Raw genomic sequence first — 15,137 nt, 5'->3', positions numbered from 1 at the left:
CGTATGTACAATGTATTCAGATACTGAAATTTATTTATGGACCATCTCTATGGGATCACCTGGGAGGAAGGGCCGCTCTCGCCCCTCATCTCTATGGTCCGCCCCTGCGCGGCATAAGAGGTTTAAACCGTAGAGTCCGGAAGAGGTAAAACCCGACCGGTTTGCCCTTGTGGCGGACCATAGAGACGCACGTAGAGCGAGGCTCCAAGTTCCGGCGCCCTTTCACCCGGAAGCTGTCCTCCCCCCCTCGCCTGCCGTGGCCTTCTCCTCCTTTGCCATTCGCCCCGCGCCCGAGGTGGAGCTCTTGCGGCGCATGCGCGGTGGGGGCTCTCTGACCTTCAAGCCGCCGGGTCTGGGCGGGCAGCGCGCGAGGGAAGGAAGGGCCGCGTCTGGAAGAGAAGGAGAAGAAGGGAGGCCGCAGGCGGGGAAGGAAGGAGACGAGGAAACAACGCCGCCGCCATGCTGTCCCGGGGAGCCGCCTTCGCCGCCGCCGCAGCCCTCTCGCAGCCGCAATGGTAGGTGAAGGCCCTACCATAGGGGGCATAGGGAGGGCACTCTGCACATGCTCAGAGGTCCCCACGAGCCACGGTTGAACCCTGACCTGCTGCTGCTATTATTATTATTATTATTATTATTAGGCAGCAGATATGTCCCGTTCAACCTCCAATATCTTCCCTCTCAAGGTTATAATTTTTTTATATTTCAGGCTGCTAGTTGCATTTTCCTGTCAGAATGCAAAAAAGAAAAAAGCAGCTGGTCTGTCATCATCATCGAACCTTTTATTGGCATCACATGCAGACATCCGAAACAAATCAATACAGAATTACCACTTCCCCAGTGGCACAAAACATTTGCTAAAAGGAAGGAGGCAGAGCAGTCTACAGCTGATCTGTGAAGCTTAACCTTCATCCTCTTCTTTTCCTCTCCTCTCCACATCCTGAGAAGGGGCAGCGTTTAGAATTGTCTTTCAATTTGTTCCATTCCCCGCAGGCATTTTGCTGTTGCACTGCAATGCTTAACCTGCATTATTTCCACCGCCAGAGTAAGGAGGGTGGTGGGATTTGCGGGGCAGGGGTGGCGCACCCTTGTATCTGTGCCAAATATCTCTTTTCCCTTTGCAAAAGGAGTGACAGGGTTGCCCTCCTCCTGTCAAGGTTTCTGCCCAATCGTTTTGGCATGGGTTGTCCACTTCCCAGCTTGTTTTTCAGCCACTTTGCTTGGCTGTTTATTGGAACTCCACAGTTTTCTACCTATAGCAAGTGGGCCCTGCAACAAAATGTTGCAGTGTGGAGTGTTCCTAGTCACTCCACTCCCATAACAGCAAAGCACCAGTGCTTTGTGACTACTGAACCTCAGGCTGCCTTGGGGGGATTTTCCCCCCTATTGATTTATATATTTTTGTACATCTGCCAACTTTGGGGCTCACTCATGCCTGCTGCTATCTGCCTCTCATGCATAGATGCACCTGTTTTGGTTGCAGAGAATGGGTTCACTGTTGGCATATATATGAATATGATAAATATATACAGGCAACTCTCAGCTTACGCTGGGGTTAACGTTCCAGGGATAGCAGCTAAAGCCAAAATCACGTATTCTCAAAAAACATTGGGTTCAGTGGCAGGTGGGATTGCCAAAGTCTTTCTCTCCAGATGCCTGCTGGCTTTATTGTTGTTATTATTATTGCCAAGTACCGCCTGTGAAATATTTTTTTGGTACCTACAGCAGTTCTTTAGGTCTTCAGATGTGCCTCTGAACCTAGAAAAGCTGTGAATCGCTGTTCTACCAGCGGGAAATAACATTTAAAGAAACAAAGTATCTGTTTTGTGTTTAATTTTTCAGGGTCCAAGTCAGGAATATGGCAACTTTGAAAGACAGTAAGTATTCCGTTCTAGATGCATACCCTGAAATGTCAAAAACTACTGCAGAGAAGGTAAACCTGTGATCTTCTAGATGCTGTTCATCTCCTCCTCCTGTCAGCACAGACAATGGTCAGGGGTGATGAGAACTATAGTCAAACATCTGGTTATTCATCCCTGCACTGGTAGATTTGGCTGCATAAGCCAATGCTCTACAGATGGGTTGATTTTTACTTGTTACAGAGACCAGTGCTTAATTAGATCCTTTTTTAATGCTTCTTTTTCTCAGTGTCTCTTTGAAATCCTCCCTTTGTTCATTCACTCTCATCTGTGCAGTTACCCGGCGTTTAAAGTCCATCAAGAACATCCAGAAAATTACCAAGTCCATGAAGATGGTTGCCGCAGCAAAGTATTCCAGGGCAGAGAGAGAGTTAAAGCCTGCCAGAGTTTATGGAGTCGGGGCATTGGGTAAGCAAAGTTGCCTCTCTTGTGGCTGATTTTGCAGCAGTAGCCTTTAAATCATTTGGGGGGGGGGAGGTGTGAGATTTTGATCAGCTCCTGCTCATCTGGAGCTGATACAGGCTCGTCTTATCTTGAGCCCAAGCAGAGCGTAACCACGCAACGAAAGGATAAGCAGATAATGTGCTACATGATGAAGTTTATTTACAAGCTATGCTGAGAGCATACAGACATACATCTTGCCTCTGTGAGAGCAGAGAAGCAACGCCCTCTCTAACAAAGAAACGACAGAACACTGAAAAACAGGAAACCGGTGTACGTCACATCCAGTCTCCCATTCCCGTGGGAACCCAACAGTAACTCTGACTGTGGAATGTAAACATTGTCTTGTGACAAGCATTTGCTGCACAGTGAAGAAAGCAGAAACCAACAGGAGGGATAATTTTCTGACCTATAACTTTCTGATGAACTACTTCTAAGTAGACTTGCAAATCATCTTTAAAATTTGCATTAACTATAGACCATTAGAAACGATGATACATTAAGTTAGCTCAAAAGTTTGATGTTTCTCTAGATTTATAAAGCCCTGGTCCTTTAAAGCAGAGATAGAGAGCCAAAGGTTCCCTACCTCCTTTCTTGTTTACTTTCATATATTGCTTCACACATTGAGAGATGCCCTAAAGTGATTTACAATTGTTGTTGTTTAGTCGTGTCCGACTCTTCATGACCCCATGGACCAGAGCACGCCAGGCACTCCTGTCTTCCACTGCCTCCCACAGTTTGGTCAGACTTATGTTTGTAGCTTCGAGAACAATAATTTACAATAATAAAATACAAAACTCATAAAGAATTCAAGAAAATGAAACAAATATAAAATACAGTACCAAGTTTTGTTTTAAAGAAAGTAATCCAAAACAACATTAAATATTGTTCTAAATAAATTCAAACTGCCAAGCCAAATTCTATACCAAAATAGACTGAATTCAGCAGCCTCCATAAATGTATGGGAATCAAGCATATTTTTATATATTGGATTGTTCCCAACAAAGTCGTCCCATTACTGCAAAGATGTTTGGGAACCCCCAGAACCGGGGAGCGGGGGATGACATGGCAGGAGGGGAAATAAATTTGAAGTTATGTTGTGCAAGTGACACCAAAGAACTTTGTTGGATACAAGCCATTGTAATTTTACATTGTTTAAAGTATTTCTCCTACAAGGGGGTTGATAAGAAGCTATTCAAGATGTTGAACCACCTACCCCATCACTATTGGAAAAACTTCTGAGCCCCCTTTGGTCAACTATCGCCCAGTCTCAAATCTGCCATTCTTGGGCAAGGTGATTGAGCGGGTGGTTGCTGAACAACTCCAAGCACGCCTGGAGGAAACGGACCATTTGGATCCCTTCCAGTCAGGATTCAGGCCTCACCATGGGACTGAAACTGCCTTGGTCGCGCTGGTTGATGATCTCTGGCGGGCTAGGGACAAAGGTGAGAGCTGTTTCCTAGTTCTGCTGGATCTCTCAGCGGCCTTTGACACCATCGACCATAACATCCTTCTGGACCGTCTAGAGGAGCTGGGGGCACTGTCATACAGTGGTTCCGCTCCTTCCTCCTGGGCCGTGTCCAGAAAGTGGTGGTGGGGGGATGAGTGTTCAGACCCCTGGGCTCTCACTTGTGGGGTGCCTCAGGGTTCTGTCCTCTCCCCCATGCTTTTTAATATCTATATGAAGCCGCTGGGAGAGATCATCAGGGGGTTTGGACTGGGTGTTCATCAGTATGCAGATGACACCCAGCTCTACCTCTCCTTTAAATCAGAACCAGTGAAGGCGGTGAAGGTCCTGTGTGAGTGCCTGGAGGCGGTTGGAGGATGGATGGCGGCTAACAGATTGAGGTTGAATCCTGACAAGACAGAAGTACTGTTTTTGGGGGACAGGGAGCGGGTTGGTGTGGGGGATTCCCTGGTCTTGAATGGGGTAACTGTGCCCCTGAAGGACCAGGTGCGCAGCCTGGGAGTCATTTTGGACTCACAGCTGTCCATGGAGGCGCAGGTTAACTCTGTGTCCAGGGCAGCTGTCTACCAGCTCCACCTGGTATGCAGGCTAAGACCCTATCTGCCTGCGGACTGCCTCGCCAGAGTGGTGCATGCTCTAGTTATCTCCCACTTGGACTACTGCAATGTGCTCTACGTCGGGCTGCCTTTGAAGGTGACCCGGAAACTGCAATTCAGAATGCGGCAGCTAGACTGGTGACTGGGAGTGGCCGCCGGAACCACATAACACCGGTTCTGAGAGATCTGCATTGGCTCCCAGTACGTTTCCGAGCACGATTCAAAGTGTTGGTGCTGACCTTTAAAGCCCTAAACGGCCTCGGTCCTGTATACCTGAAGGAGCGTCTCCACCCCCATCGTTCAGCCCGGACACTGAGATCCAGCGCCGAGGGCCTTCTGGCGGTTCCCTCATTGCGAGAAGTGAGGCTACAGGGAACCAGACAGAGGGCCTTCTCGGTAGTGGCGCTCGCCCTGTGGAACGCCCTCCCATCAGATGTCAAAGAGATAAATAATTACCTGACATTCAGAAGACATCTTAAGGCAGCCCTGTTCAGGGAAGTTTTTAATATGTAACGCTGTACTGTTTTTAACACTGATTGGGAGCCGCCCAGAGTGGCTGGGGAAACTCAGCCAGATGGGCGGGGTATAAATAATAAATTATTATTATTATTATTATTATTGTTATTATTATTATTATTATTATTATTATTTTAAACACTTTGCTAGGTATTGCTCACACACTCAAGAGCGTATCTATATGGTCATGACTAGAAACTTGAGAGTGGCTTTTGTTGCTAAGATGAAAATTTCAGAACATTGTATTCTGTCATTGACATATTCTGTGCCTGTGCGGAAAATACCTTGTCCTTGATTGCATATAGTGTCTCGCTGCTGTTACTAGGGGTGCAACAGTCCCTTCATGCTGATGTAATAATAATAATAATAATAATAATTTATTTATACCACGCCTATCTGGCTGGGTTTCCCAGGCCACTCTGGGCGGCTTCCAACAGAATATTTATTAAAATACAACAGTCTATTAAACATTAAAAGCTTCCCTAAACAGGGCTGCCTTCAGATGTCTTCTAAAAGTCTGGTAGTTGTTTGCTACCAGTTGGGTGCCACTACTGAGAAGGCCCTCTGCCTGGTTCCCTGTCACAGCATGTAGGCTGTGACTTAATCTCAAATGGTGTGTGCTGCAGTTTTGCTAACTCAAACATTGGGTCGTCAACAAGCTTTCAAAATGCAGAAAAGTAAATCATGCTGAAGAAGCTCATAGTTTCTGTTGCGTGATCTTGATCTGTCTGTTGGAATTTGATTAAGTAACAGAGGTGGTGGGGCAGTATTTCTTGTAGAAGTGGTTCTTATTGGAAGTACTGTAGTTCATAGAATCTTAGAGCTGGAAGGGACCCAAGGGTCATCTAGTCCAACCCCCCACAATGCTGGTACCTCAGCTAAAGCATCCATGACAGATGGCAGGAAGGAAGGAAGTTCTACCATGTATCTTTGATGCCGCTGTGTTTTGATGGCTGCTAATGATGCCTGCTGTTGGCTGTGGCTTTTCTCTTTACTAGCTCTTTATGAAAAAGCGGAAATCAAGGCCCCTGAGGACAAGAAGAAGTATCTTCTCATAGGGGTGTCTTCCGATCGTGGCCTCTGCGGTGCTATCCACACTTCTGTGGCTAAAAATATCAAGAGCCAAGTCACCGCCCTCACAGATGCGGGTAAAGAAGTCATGTTAGTCGGAATCGGTGACAAGCTGAGAGGCATCCTTCAGAGGTAATGGGGAACAGCAGCCCTTTCCTTGAATTTGAACCTTGCTTTCCACTGGTTAAAAGGAAAAGGGACCCCTGACCATTAGGTCCAGTTGTGACCGACTCTGGGGTTGCGGCGATCATCTCACTTTATTGGCCGAGGCAGCCGGCTTACAGCTTCCGGGTCATGTGGCCAGCATGACTAAGCTGCTTCTGGCGAACCAGAGCAGCGCACGGAAACGCCATTTACCTTCCTGCCAGAGCAGTACCTATTTATCTACTTGCAGTGGCGTGCTTTCAAACTGCTAGGTTGGCAGGAGCTGGGACCGAGCAACAAGAGCTCACCCCGTCACAGGGATTCGAACCGCCAACCTTCTGATAAGCAAGTCCTAGGCTATGTGGTTTAACCCACAGCGTCACCCACATCCTTTTCCACTGGTAGTTTTGCATTAATCCCAAAGGCTGTAATGAGCTTCCTTCTGAGAAAGCTGTCTTAGGAGCAACTGAATATGCTCAGAATTGTAATGTAAGGCAGTGATACTTACCCGAAGACTGCTATGGGCGAGCTGATGTGTAGGATGCATTCAACAGGACCATGGGACCACTGCACCTACGCTTAAGGGCTAAGGCTTAATTGCTCAGAAGCTCGAAGGTTGAGGCAGGTTTAAGCCCCAGAATGTAGTGGATGGTGAAAAGGATGGAGGTGCTCAGTGGACTGGAATACAAAGAAAGAAGGGGAGGGGAACTGGGGGGGGGAGACCTTGGTGGTGGTGCCAACACTGCTGCCAGGGAGACGAAGGCCATCAGGCAGGCCTCCACGTCGTCTCCGGGCGATCTCCCGGTCTCCCGTTGGAACAGTATCAGTCAATTAGCGACACGAGCCTCAGACACATTCCAAGACTCTCTGCAGAGTTTCCACAACGGAAGATTCAGCCAGGAGAGCATATTTACATATTTACATTCAACGTAGATCAGAACAAAGGAAAAACATGACTGCTTGCATCCGTGTCCAGGAAAACAGCCAAAATAAAAGCTATATACAAAATGGAAATTCCCAATGAGCAGGAAGTAAACAGGCATGTGACACACAACAATCATGCCTGACCATTTAAGGTGGAACGGAAATATCCTAACAGCCCAGTCGGTGCTAACTTGTGACAGGACCTTTTCAGTGGTGGGTCCCCAGTTGCAGAATGCCGTCCCTAGTGGGGAGTATCTGTCTCCCATCATCATCATTAACTTTCATTAGGTATTCGTAAACATTCCTGTCTATGCCGTTGTTTCAGTAAGGGAGAAGCACACTAGCAATGGGTGCGGCCCTCATTAGCCGCTGCATTTATGGGCCAGGGGATGTTTCTGGGCGCTTCTCAAAACCAGCCCCGTATAGAACTCATAGCAGTTGGATAATATCTCAAGCATGTTTCACTGTGGCTGGATCTACTTTACACGCGGGCTCGCTTTTGTTTTAGGACACACGGCAAGAACTTCTTGATGAACTTCAAGGAAGTGGGGAGGAAGCCTCCCACCTTTGGAGATGCGTCAATCATTGCCTTGGAACTGCTGAATTCTGGGTACGAATTTGATGAAGGAGCAGTCATCTATAATCGGTTCAGGTAAGAGAAAGCATAAATTCCATCATTTTCAAGGGGAATAAAAGAATTGGGTGGGAAGAGGTCAGTAGATTTGAATATAGTTTAGCGTTTTAATGTGGGTTTCTGCTTGGTGTCTGAATGGGGGTTTCTGCTTGGTGACTCCAAGTGCCACCAGGATAATAGAGGAAGTTCTGCATGCTGCTTAAGTGTGTCTGGATTTTAACATTTGGCAGGCAGATCCTCTCAAGCCATGTCACTAAAACTGTTCAGCAGAGCTTTCTTTTTCTTTTAGGTCCGTCATCTCCTACAAGACAGATGAGAAACCCATCTATTCACTTGAGACTGTTTCTGGTGCTGGTAAGTAGACTTTGGCTAGTTAGTGGAGTAAACAATTGAATTTGGGGGGGGCATTTCCCCTTGTGTGCTATTGCTTCTTATGCTGATTAAAGTTTGTGTTTCCATAAGTGCTTAACTGCAAAAGGCCAAACCATGGAAGCAAAGAATTTTAGTCTAAAATTATCGATGCTGTATATAGACACATTGTCGTTACTACTACTCCTGCTACTGCTACTATTATTACTATTGTATTCTTTGCCTCTTATTTTGCTTTTTAAAAGGCACGATTAGAGCTAACAGTCTGCAGGTGCCAGTTGAATTTTGTAAAACAGAAATTGCTTATAGCTGGAAAGCTAAGGATTTCCTGTGTGTTTTTCTTTTTTTTAAAAAAAACCGATTGCTAATCTACAGTGGTTTTGAAATTCCATCATATATGCGTTTGGCTTGCTATTGCTGTATCTGATAAATGTTAACTAATAAACCACCTATATTATTGTTCTTCGTTTTTCAGAAAGCCTTAGTATCTATGATGATATTGATGCAGATGTCCTGCGAAACTATCAGGAATTTACATTGGCAAACATCATCTTCTACTCATTAAAGGAGTCTACTACTAGTGAGCAAAGTGCAAGGATGACTGCTATGGACAATGCCAGCAAGAATGCTTGTAAGGAACTCTGCATGCAGTTTACAGCGTACTGTGATAAGTTAGCAGCAAAAGCAGAAACTACCAAAATTTAGATAAGAGGCCCAGTGGAGAGCAGACAAGATTCTGTTTTGTGGGGATGTTTAGGGAGGCAGGAGAGGATATATTATTTAATGATCTCCTTCCTAACTTGCGCTAGCAAGTTCCATATCCTAGCACAGTTCCAAACATCCCCATTTTTAAATTACTGTATTTTTCGCTCTATAAGACACACCAGACCACAAGATGCACCTAGTTTTTGGAAGAGGAAAACAAGAAAAAAAATATCCTGAATCTCAGAAGCCAGAACAGCAAGAGGGATCTCTGCGCAGTGAAAGCAGCAATCCCTCTTGCTGTTCTGGCTTCTGGGATAGCTGCGCAGCCTGCATTCGCTCCATAAGACACACACACATTTCCCCTTACTTTTTAGAAGGGAAAAAGTGAGTCTTATAGAGCAAAAAATATGGTACACAGCGGTTAGCTTGTTGCTGGCTTGTCTGAGCCTCACTACTCAAGATTCCTGGTAAGATCCCTTCTAATCCCTCTTAAAAAGAATAGACGTGAGAATCTGATTAAACGTAATATAAAAGTAGTTTACTCACAGATTCATTCAGGTTCACAGATAGATCCCTGAAGTCAGGCTTAGGTTACACAAGTATATAACTATATAAACTGCCCCATAAGAGTATAGGTTCCAAGTGACTGCAACTGAGCAGTCACTTCACCTAACATACAGAAACACAAAATGGAGAAGAAGAAGAACAAAACAACATGGAGGAACGTCTGCTCCTCTGCCCAGAATAGGCTATACCGTCTTCAAGTCACAAGCAGTGGAAGTCTGTCCCAGCTCAGGAGGAAACAGGAAGTTTTCTCCTGAGTGGTACAAAACATCCCCCAACATGTCCACTGTAGGAATGTTGTACTTGACTGCTGTAAGTTTCACATCCCACATGTTTACATACCAGCTAGAATAGCTGCCTTTTAGTTACTTGCTTTACAAAAAGACCTTGTCTTTGTTAAGACAAGCCTACGGCTTCAGTCCTAGGCACACTTACTTGGGAGTATGCGCCATTGAACTTAATAGGGCATGATTCTGAGCATTGTAGATAGGACTGCACTGCACTTGCCTGAGGACAGTCTGGCTAGAGTTCATTATAATGGAAAGCGATAACAGAAATTGCCATGGATAGAAAAGACAGTATAGAAATTAGCCCTTGGGCCAGAAAGCAGCCGGTAGAATCCTTGATGCTGTACTCTTTCATATTCAGCGATTTACAATATTTACAAAATTTCAAGTTTAAAGTAACTTAAGTCCTTGGTTCTGAGCAAGCAAGAAAGCAGATTATATAAAGTACTCAGAACGCTTCCTTACTTAAAACCAGTGGGCAAAGTAAAATGGTTGAGTAGCTTAAGGTTTATTGATACTTTTGTCATTGAACTTCTCCCGTCTCCCTTTCTAGCTGAGATGATTGACAAGCTGACTCTGACATTCAACCGCACCCGCCAAGCTGTCATCACCAAGGAGCTTATTGAGATCATCTCTGGTGCTGCTGCTCTGTAAGTATTGGCATACGAGTTTCCAACCTTTAGGCCTTCTGTTCCGTGCGGTTGAATGTGGCAGCAAATTTTCCATTTGTGCTTTAAAAAAATCAGTGATCAGTGCATGGTACAGTTTGGCACCACCCCCTCCCCGTTAATTCCAAACGTACAGCAGTGGTTGTTGGCTAATACTGGGGTTTTCTTGCAGGATATTGCTTTTCTTCGTGTCCTGCACCTGAGTTGATGCACATGTATTTTTTGGCAGGGTGCTTATTAAGGCTGCACACTAACCGCATTGCCTCCAAGTTCCCATTGTTAGGTCCTGGGTGGGTGAGGAATAATGGAGAGGAACCCTGCTTGCCTTTGGCAAGACAACAAACAATAACGGAATGCAACAGCCTTCAGTGGTCTTTGCTCCCCAGCACCTTACATTCAGTGGTACGCTGCCTTGGAACACAGCGACTCCATGTAACCATTATGGTTAATAATCATCAGTTTAGATGGCTGTCAGTGGCCGTCTCCATCTCCCGTGGCAGTGAATTCCCTATGTCGGTTCTATGCTGACAAACTTTTCCCGCCTGAAAAGCTCAGTCTGCAGCTTTCCTTTGGATCAAGCTCTCTCCACAGAATGCAGAAATGCATCCTCAGCATGCCTTGAAATCATGCAATTAAGCTGGAGAAAAATGGCATTTTGTATAATGGAAAGCAATTGTGACCTTAATCCATGTGTTAATCAGTATATCTCTTCAGCTGATCTGACTTCCAACAGTGTTTTTGCTATGCATTGCATGTTTTGCCTTAATTTACATTGCTAATTGCTTCACTGCATGTTTTTGTATGTTTTTTTTTACCATTCCACAACTAGGAACTAAGGGGTAATCAGAAAGTGAGGGTCGTCCAAAGTCAACAGGTAAAGTGGTGCTGGAAAATAGATGTAAAGGGTGGTGAAATAAAAAAAAATAGAATGTAGTTGAAAGTACTTAGGGTGTTTGTTCTAGAAGCGCTTGTTTATGAATGTCTGGTATTGCATGAATACTTGCATCCTGCAAAATTTTGCTTAAAATCAATCCACGCATTTGGCAGAAATGAAATCAAAGTGCAATGTTTTTCTAGACAACATTAGAGAGATATGGTGGAAGGGTGTTGTAGAGACATGCTTGATGCTATCTTTAACTGTGTAGCTTCAAATGTTCTGGAAATACTACATTGCAGTTGCACTTAAAATTCCACAGCAAGATGTTCAGTTGTCTCATCGTTAAGGTGGGATTATCAGTGGAGTTCAAAAAATAACCGGCTGGCAAATAATTGAAAGGCAGTTTCTTTCTTAAATATAGTCCTGCCTCATCTCTCCCCAACTCCTGAAGCCTGTGCTGAAGTGTCTGCAAAGTGGGAGTTTTGAAAGTGCTTTGAGGAAACAAGCAGCAGAGTTTCTTGCGCTTAGGTCATGGCACTTATGATGACCACATTGCACAAAGGCAAAGGATTTCCTTCAGATCAGGCTGGTCTTTGAAGTATAGGCATATCTGCTGGTATATTTCCACGGTTACTTTTTGTGGGCTACCTTTTACAAAGGACTGTCACCCGATTCAAGAAACAGAAATCAATTAACCACAAGCATTTATCTCTTAAATCTGTACACATTTTCATATGACAATAGCTGTGACGAAAACAACAACACATACTTTATGTCTCTTCTGAGATGATGCCTTCCAAAAAAAAATAATTAGTTGCATAAACATTTCTATTAACAATACCTTTATTGTACTGTACAATGCCGTATATACAGTTTAAAAGTTTCAATAGACTGAGATCAGTGTGATGTAAAGACTGCTTCCCTAGTTTAAATTACTTATTAGGCCCATTGGATTCTATGGAATGTTTTACAGTGCTGTCGTGGTCTGTTTAGAATTTTTAAAATGAAACTTTTAAGAAGGAGAAAATGAGAAACCGTTCAGGTTCTGCAGCAATTTAGCAATTAGTAAACAAAGCTGCCGATCCCGTCAGAGTGACATTCAAACTTCCCTTAATGCAATGTTTTTCTCTGTAGGTAAAGAAGAAAAGCTGTTCTGGCAAGCAGTTTATCCCGCTTCCTTTCTAGAGAGACAAAGTTATTGGTCTTGTCATTCTGTGAAGGATTTTCAGGCAAAGAATCCCAACTGTTTGTAAATCATATTATAATAAAGTCCTACATGAAAAGAGCTGGCATGGTTCTTTGGGTATGTGGAACTGGGGGTGGCTGGACTGCAATACAAGTAAACAACAGTGTCTTATGCTCTCAGCCAGCATGTCAATCTCATTGAAAACGTTCTTCAGACACCTTGAGAGAGAGACAGAGAGGGTGTGTGTGCAAAAGCCTCTTTGATGTAAATGAGAGCTATGCACAGTTATGGTAGCATCCAAAATCTCTCCGTTGTAAGTTTGAAAAAACTTTGTGAAGTATTTTGGTGTTAAGGTATTACAGCCTCAGTCCTAAATTTGATAACCTGAGTCTGCCCACCTGTCAGATCACCTGACGTCACCAACACTTTCCTTTTTTTGGTGAGGCTGGAGCTGCCCTTACAGATGAAGATTTTTGAAGCCGGCAATTCAGAGGAAGAATTGGAAAATCGATAAGCATGCTCTCAATCTGTTGCACGAAGAGGTTGGAGCTTTTGAACTCGGCGCTGCCTTCTGTTCCCATGCGGGGCTCTAGAGAAAGCCGCCAGATTCTAAAAGTGTGGATTTCTTGATGCAAAGAGTAGGGACCATTTTAGCTTCAGATCACATGATGGCAGGTGTGAGCAATGTGGCTATGGTTTGCAGTCCAAGCCCTGAGACTTGCCGGGCTAAATTAGGGCTATGGGGGTAAAGGTTCTGCATTAGAACAGGAAGCGAAAGCGTGTAACCTTCCAGATGTGTTTGGACTCCAACTCCCATCAGCCCCAGCCACCATGGCCAATGATTGAGAATCATGGGAGTTATATTCGTCCGATAATATCTGGAGGGCAACAGCTTCATCAGCCGTGCCCTAGGGTGAAGACAATGCAATAAGTAGGTTAGATGTGCTCACACGCCTTCCCTATGTTCGATATACACCTCAAGCCACAGATTCTCACTGAATATTGGCATGGAAGCAGGGGAACGACTAATACGGATATAAAATTTGCAGCATGTTATGGTTTTAAGAGAAAATTATATGAAGATGTTATATAGATTGTATCTAACACCTAGTAGACTGGCAAAAACGTACAGTAAAAATCAAAATCAAGTAAGTGTTGGAAATGTAAAGAGAAAGGTACATTTTTTCATATGTGGTGGTCTTGTAATAAGGTTAAAACTTACTGGGAAATGATATATAATGAATTGGAAAAGATGTTTAAGATAACATTTGTAAAAAAAACAACAACTAAACCAGAAGCTTTTCTATTGGGAATTATTGGATCAGAACTACCTAAACAGTATAGAAATTTATTTAGCTCTGCCATCTAGAATACATCAGTGTTAGATACATTTAGCAAGAAGAAATACCGTATTTTTCCATGTATAAGACTAGGTTTTCCCCCCTAAAAAATAATGTCTGAAATTTGGGGGTGTCTTATACATTGATAGATCTTCCATTTTCTTAAATCGGAGTCCCCCCAGATAGGGGCATCTTATATGTTGGGAGTTAAGTCTAGGCTTGAACCCTTCTTGATGTGCTAATTTTCTAATTGCAGGGAGTATATCTTTTATAGGGAAGAGTATTCAGCCATGCAAGGGTCCAAGTGGTATAGCCTACCAAGGGTCAGCAAACTTTTTCCGCAGGGGGCCGGTCCACTGTCCCTCAGACCTTGTGGGGGGCCGGACTATATTTTTTGGGGGGGTGAGAATGAATTCCTATGCCCCACAAATAACCCAGAGGTGCATTTTAAATAAAAGGACACATTCTACAAATGTAAAAACACGCTGGTTCCCGGGCCAGATTTAGAAGGCGATTGGACCGGATCCAGCCCCCAGGCCTTAGTTTGCATACCCATGGCCCTAGCCTAGTGGGGTGCTTTGGAATTAACTAGGAGTAAGTAGCAGATGGGCACTAGAGGTGTAAATGACTCTTGACTGCAAAAAGTTCGCTTCACTGGATCAATCAGTTTTGTTGAATTAATTAAATAGTTTTAACTGGATTTTGAATAAATATGCAATTAGTTTTTACTGTTTTGGATTTTATTGTTCTCTTCCTAAGTGGATCTTGCCAACTACTTTTCTGAACGATGTTTTTTATAGGGTAGGGTGTACTGGGGGTGAGCTTATGGAACCAAGGGGCTGGTACCCCCAAACCTTTGGGAACCACTGGCCTAAACCCAGGTTTATCACCTCCGTGGATTGCTTAGGTATTTGTTACGGAAGCAGCTATAAGAGAGTTGCCAAGATGGGACTAATTGCCTCTTCAGAGTATCAATTTGCCTGCTGCTGTCCTCAATTAAAACCCAATTGTGAGAGATGACATTTTTCCCAGGCTTGCCCTAAACTTGGATTCAAAACGTAATGCAGACTAGAAGGTAATTGTTCCAGTCCAAGCATGCTTTAAAATGGGACAAATGCCCAGCTTTATAGTTGGCATGGAAAAAAAGCAAATTCCCGACAGATATGGATAGCTAATGCAGAAAGGGGGGGAGTTTTGGCTAACTTCTGCCCCTTTTTAAATATTAGAGGAAAAAATATATATAATCCTTCATGGAAAATTAAGGCTGCTTCTTCAAGAGAGAGGGAATTGGATCCTCTTAGTGCCCAAACTATCCAGCAGTGAGTGCGGCTGCTGCTTGGTGCTCTCATATGCATATGGAAGAGAAAAGACTCCTTAAAAACTCTCCCTGTGCTCTTGTAATTAAAAGCCATTTTGTTTCTTTTAGCTTTG

At 44.1% G+C, this 15,137-nt stretch overlaps 1 protein-coding gene across 3 annotated transcripts; it reads left to right on the top strand.

Moving 5' to 3' along the window:
• The first annotated feature begins 253 nt into the window (after positions 1 to 253).
• ATP5F1C (ATP synthase F1 subunit gamma) lies at positions 254 to 12,466 on the top strand. 3 transcript variants are annotated; one of them, XM_053406820.1, is made up of 10 exons: positions 255 to 515; positions 1,840 to 1,874; positions 2,193 to 2,324; positions 5,936 to 6,140; positions 7,585 to 7,728; positions 8,000 to 8,064; positions 8,555 to 8,710; positions 10,189 to 10,285; positions 11,133 to 11,177; positions 12,315 to 12,466. In XM_053406820.1, exons 1-9 carry the CDS (start codon positions 460 to 462, stop codon positions 11,137 to 11,139), a joined length of 897 nt encoding a protein of 298 aa, XP_053262795.1. In that variant the 5' UTR covers positions 255 to 459; the 3' UTR covers positions 11,140 to 11,177; positions 12,315 to 12,466. The 3 variants fall into 3 exon arrangements, with proteins under 3 accessions (XP_053262796.1, XP_053262797.1, XP_053262795.1); XM_053406821.1 differs by lacking the exon at positions 11,133 to 11,177 and having other exon boundaries at positions 254 to 515; XM_053406822.1 differs by lacking the exons at positions 11,133 to 11,177; positions 12,315 to 12,466 and having other exon boundaries at positions 254 to 515; positions 10,189 to 10,289.
• Positions 12,467 to 15,137: the final 2,671 nt, after the last annotated feature.

The sequence above is a fragment of the Podarcis raffonei genome, chromosome 10 (genome assembly GCF_027172205.1).
Source record: "Podarcis raffonei isolate rPodRaf1 chromosome 10, rPodRaf1.pri, whole genome shotgun sequence".
In the NCBI taxonomy this organism is placed as follows: domain Eukaryota; kingdom Metazoa; phylum Chordata; class Lepidosauria; order Squamata; family Lacertidae; genus Podarcis; species Podarcis raffonei.
Note: the sequence above shows the minus strand (reverse complement) of the source record. Positions and strands in the feature narration are given on the sequence as shown.

Excerpts from the sequence above, each read along its gene's own strand:
- ATP5F1C (XM_053406820.1), top strand. The coding sequence starts at position 460 with ATGCTGTCCCGGGGAGCCGCCTTCGCCGCCGCCGCAGCCCTCTCGCAG. Across the intron at positions 7,729-7,999 it reads GTCATCTATAATCGGTTCAG|GTCCGTCATCTCCTACAAGA; the intron begins GTAAGAGAAAGC and ends TTTTTCTTTTAG. Across the intron at positions 8,065-8,554 it reads TGAGACTGTTTCTGGTGCTG|AAAGCCTTAGTATCTATGAT; the intron begins GTAAGTAGACTT and ends TTCGTTTTTCAG.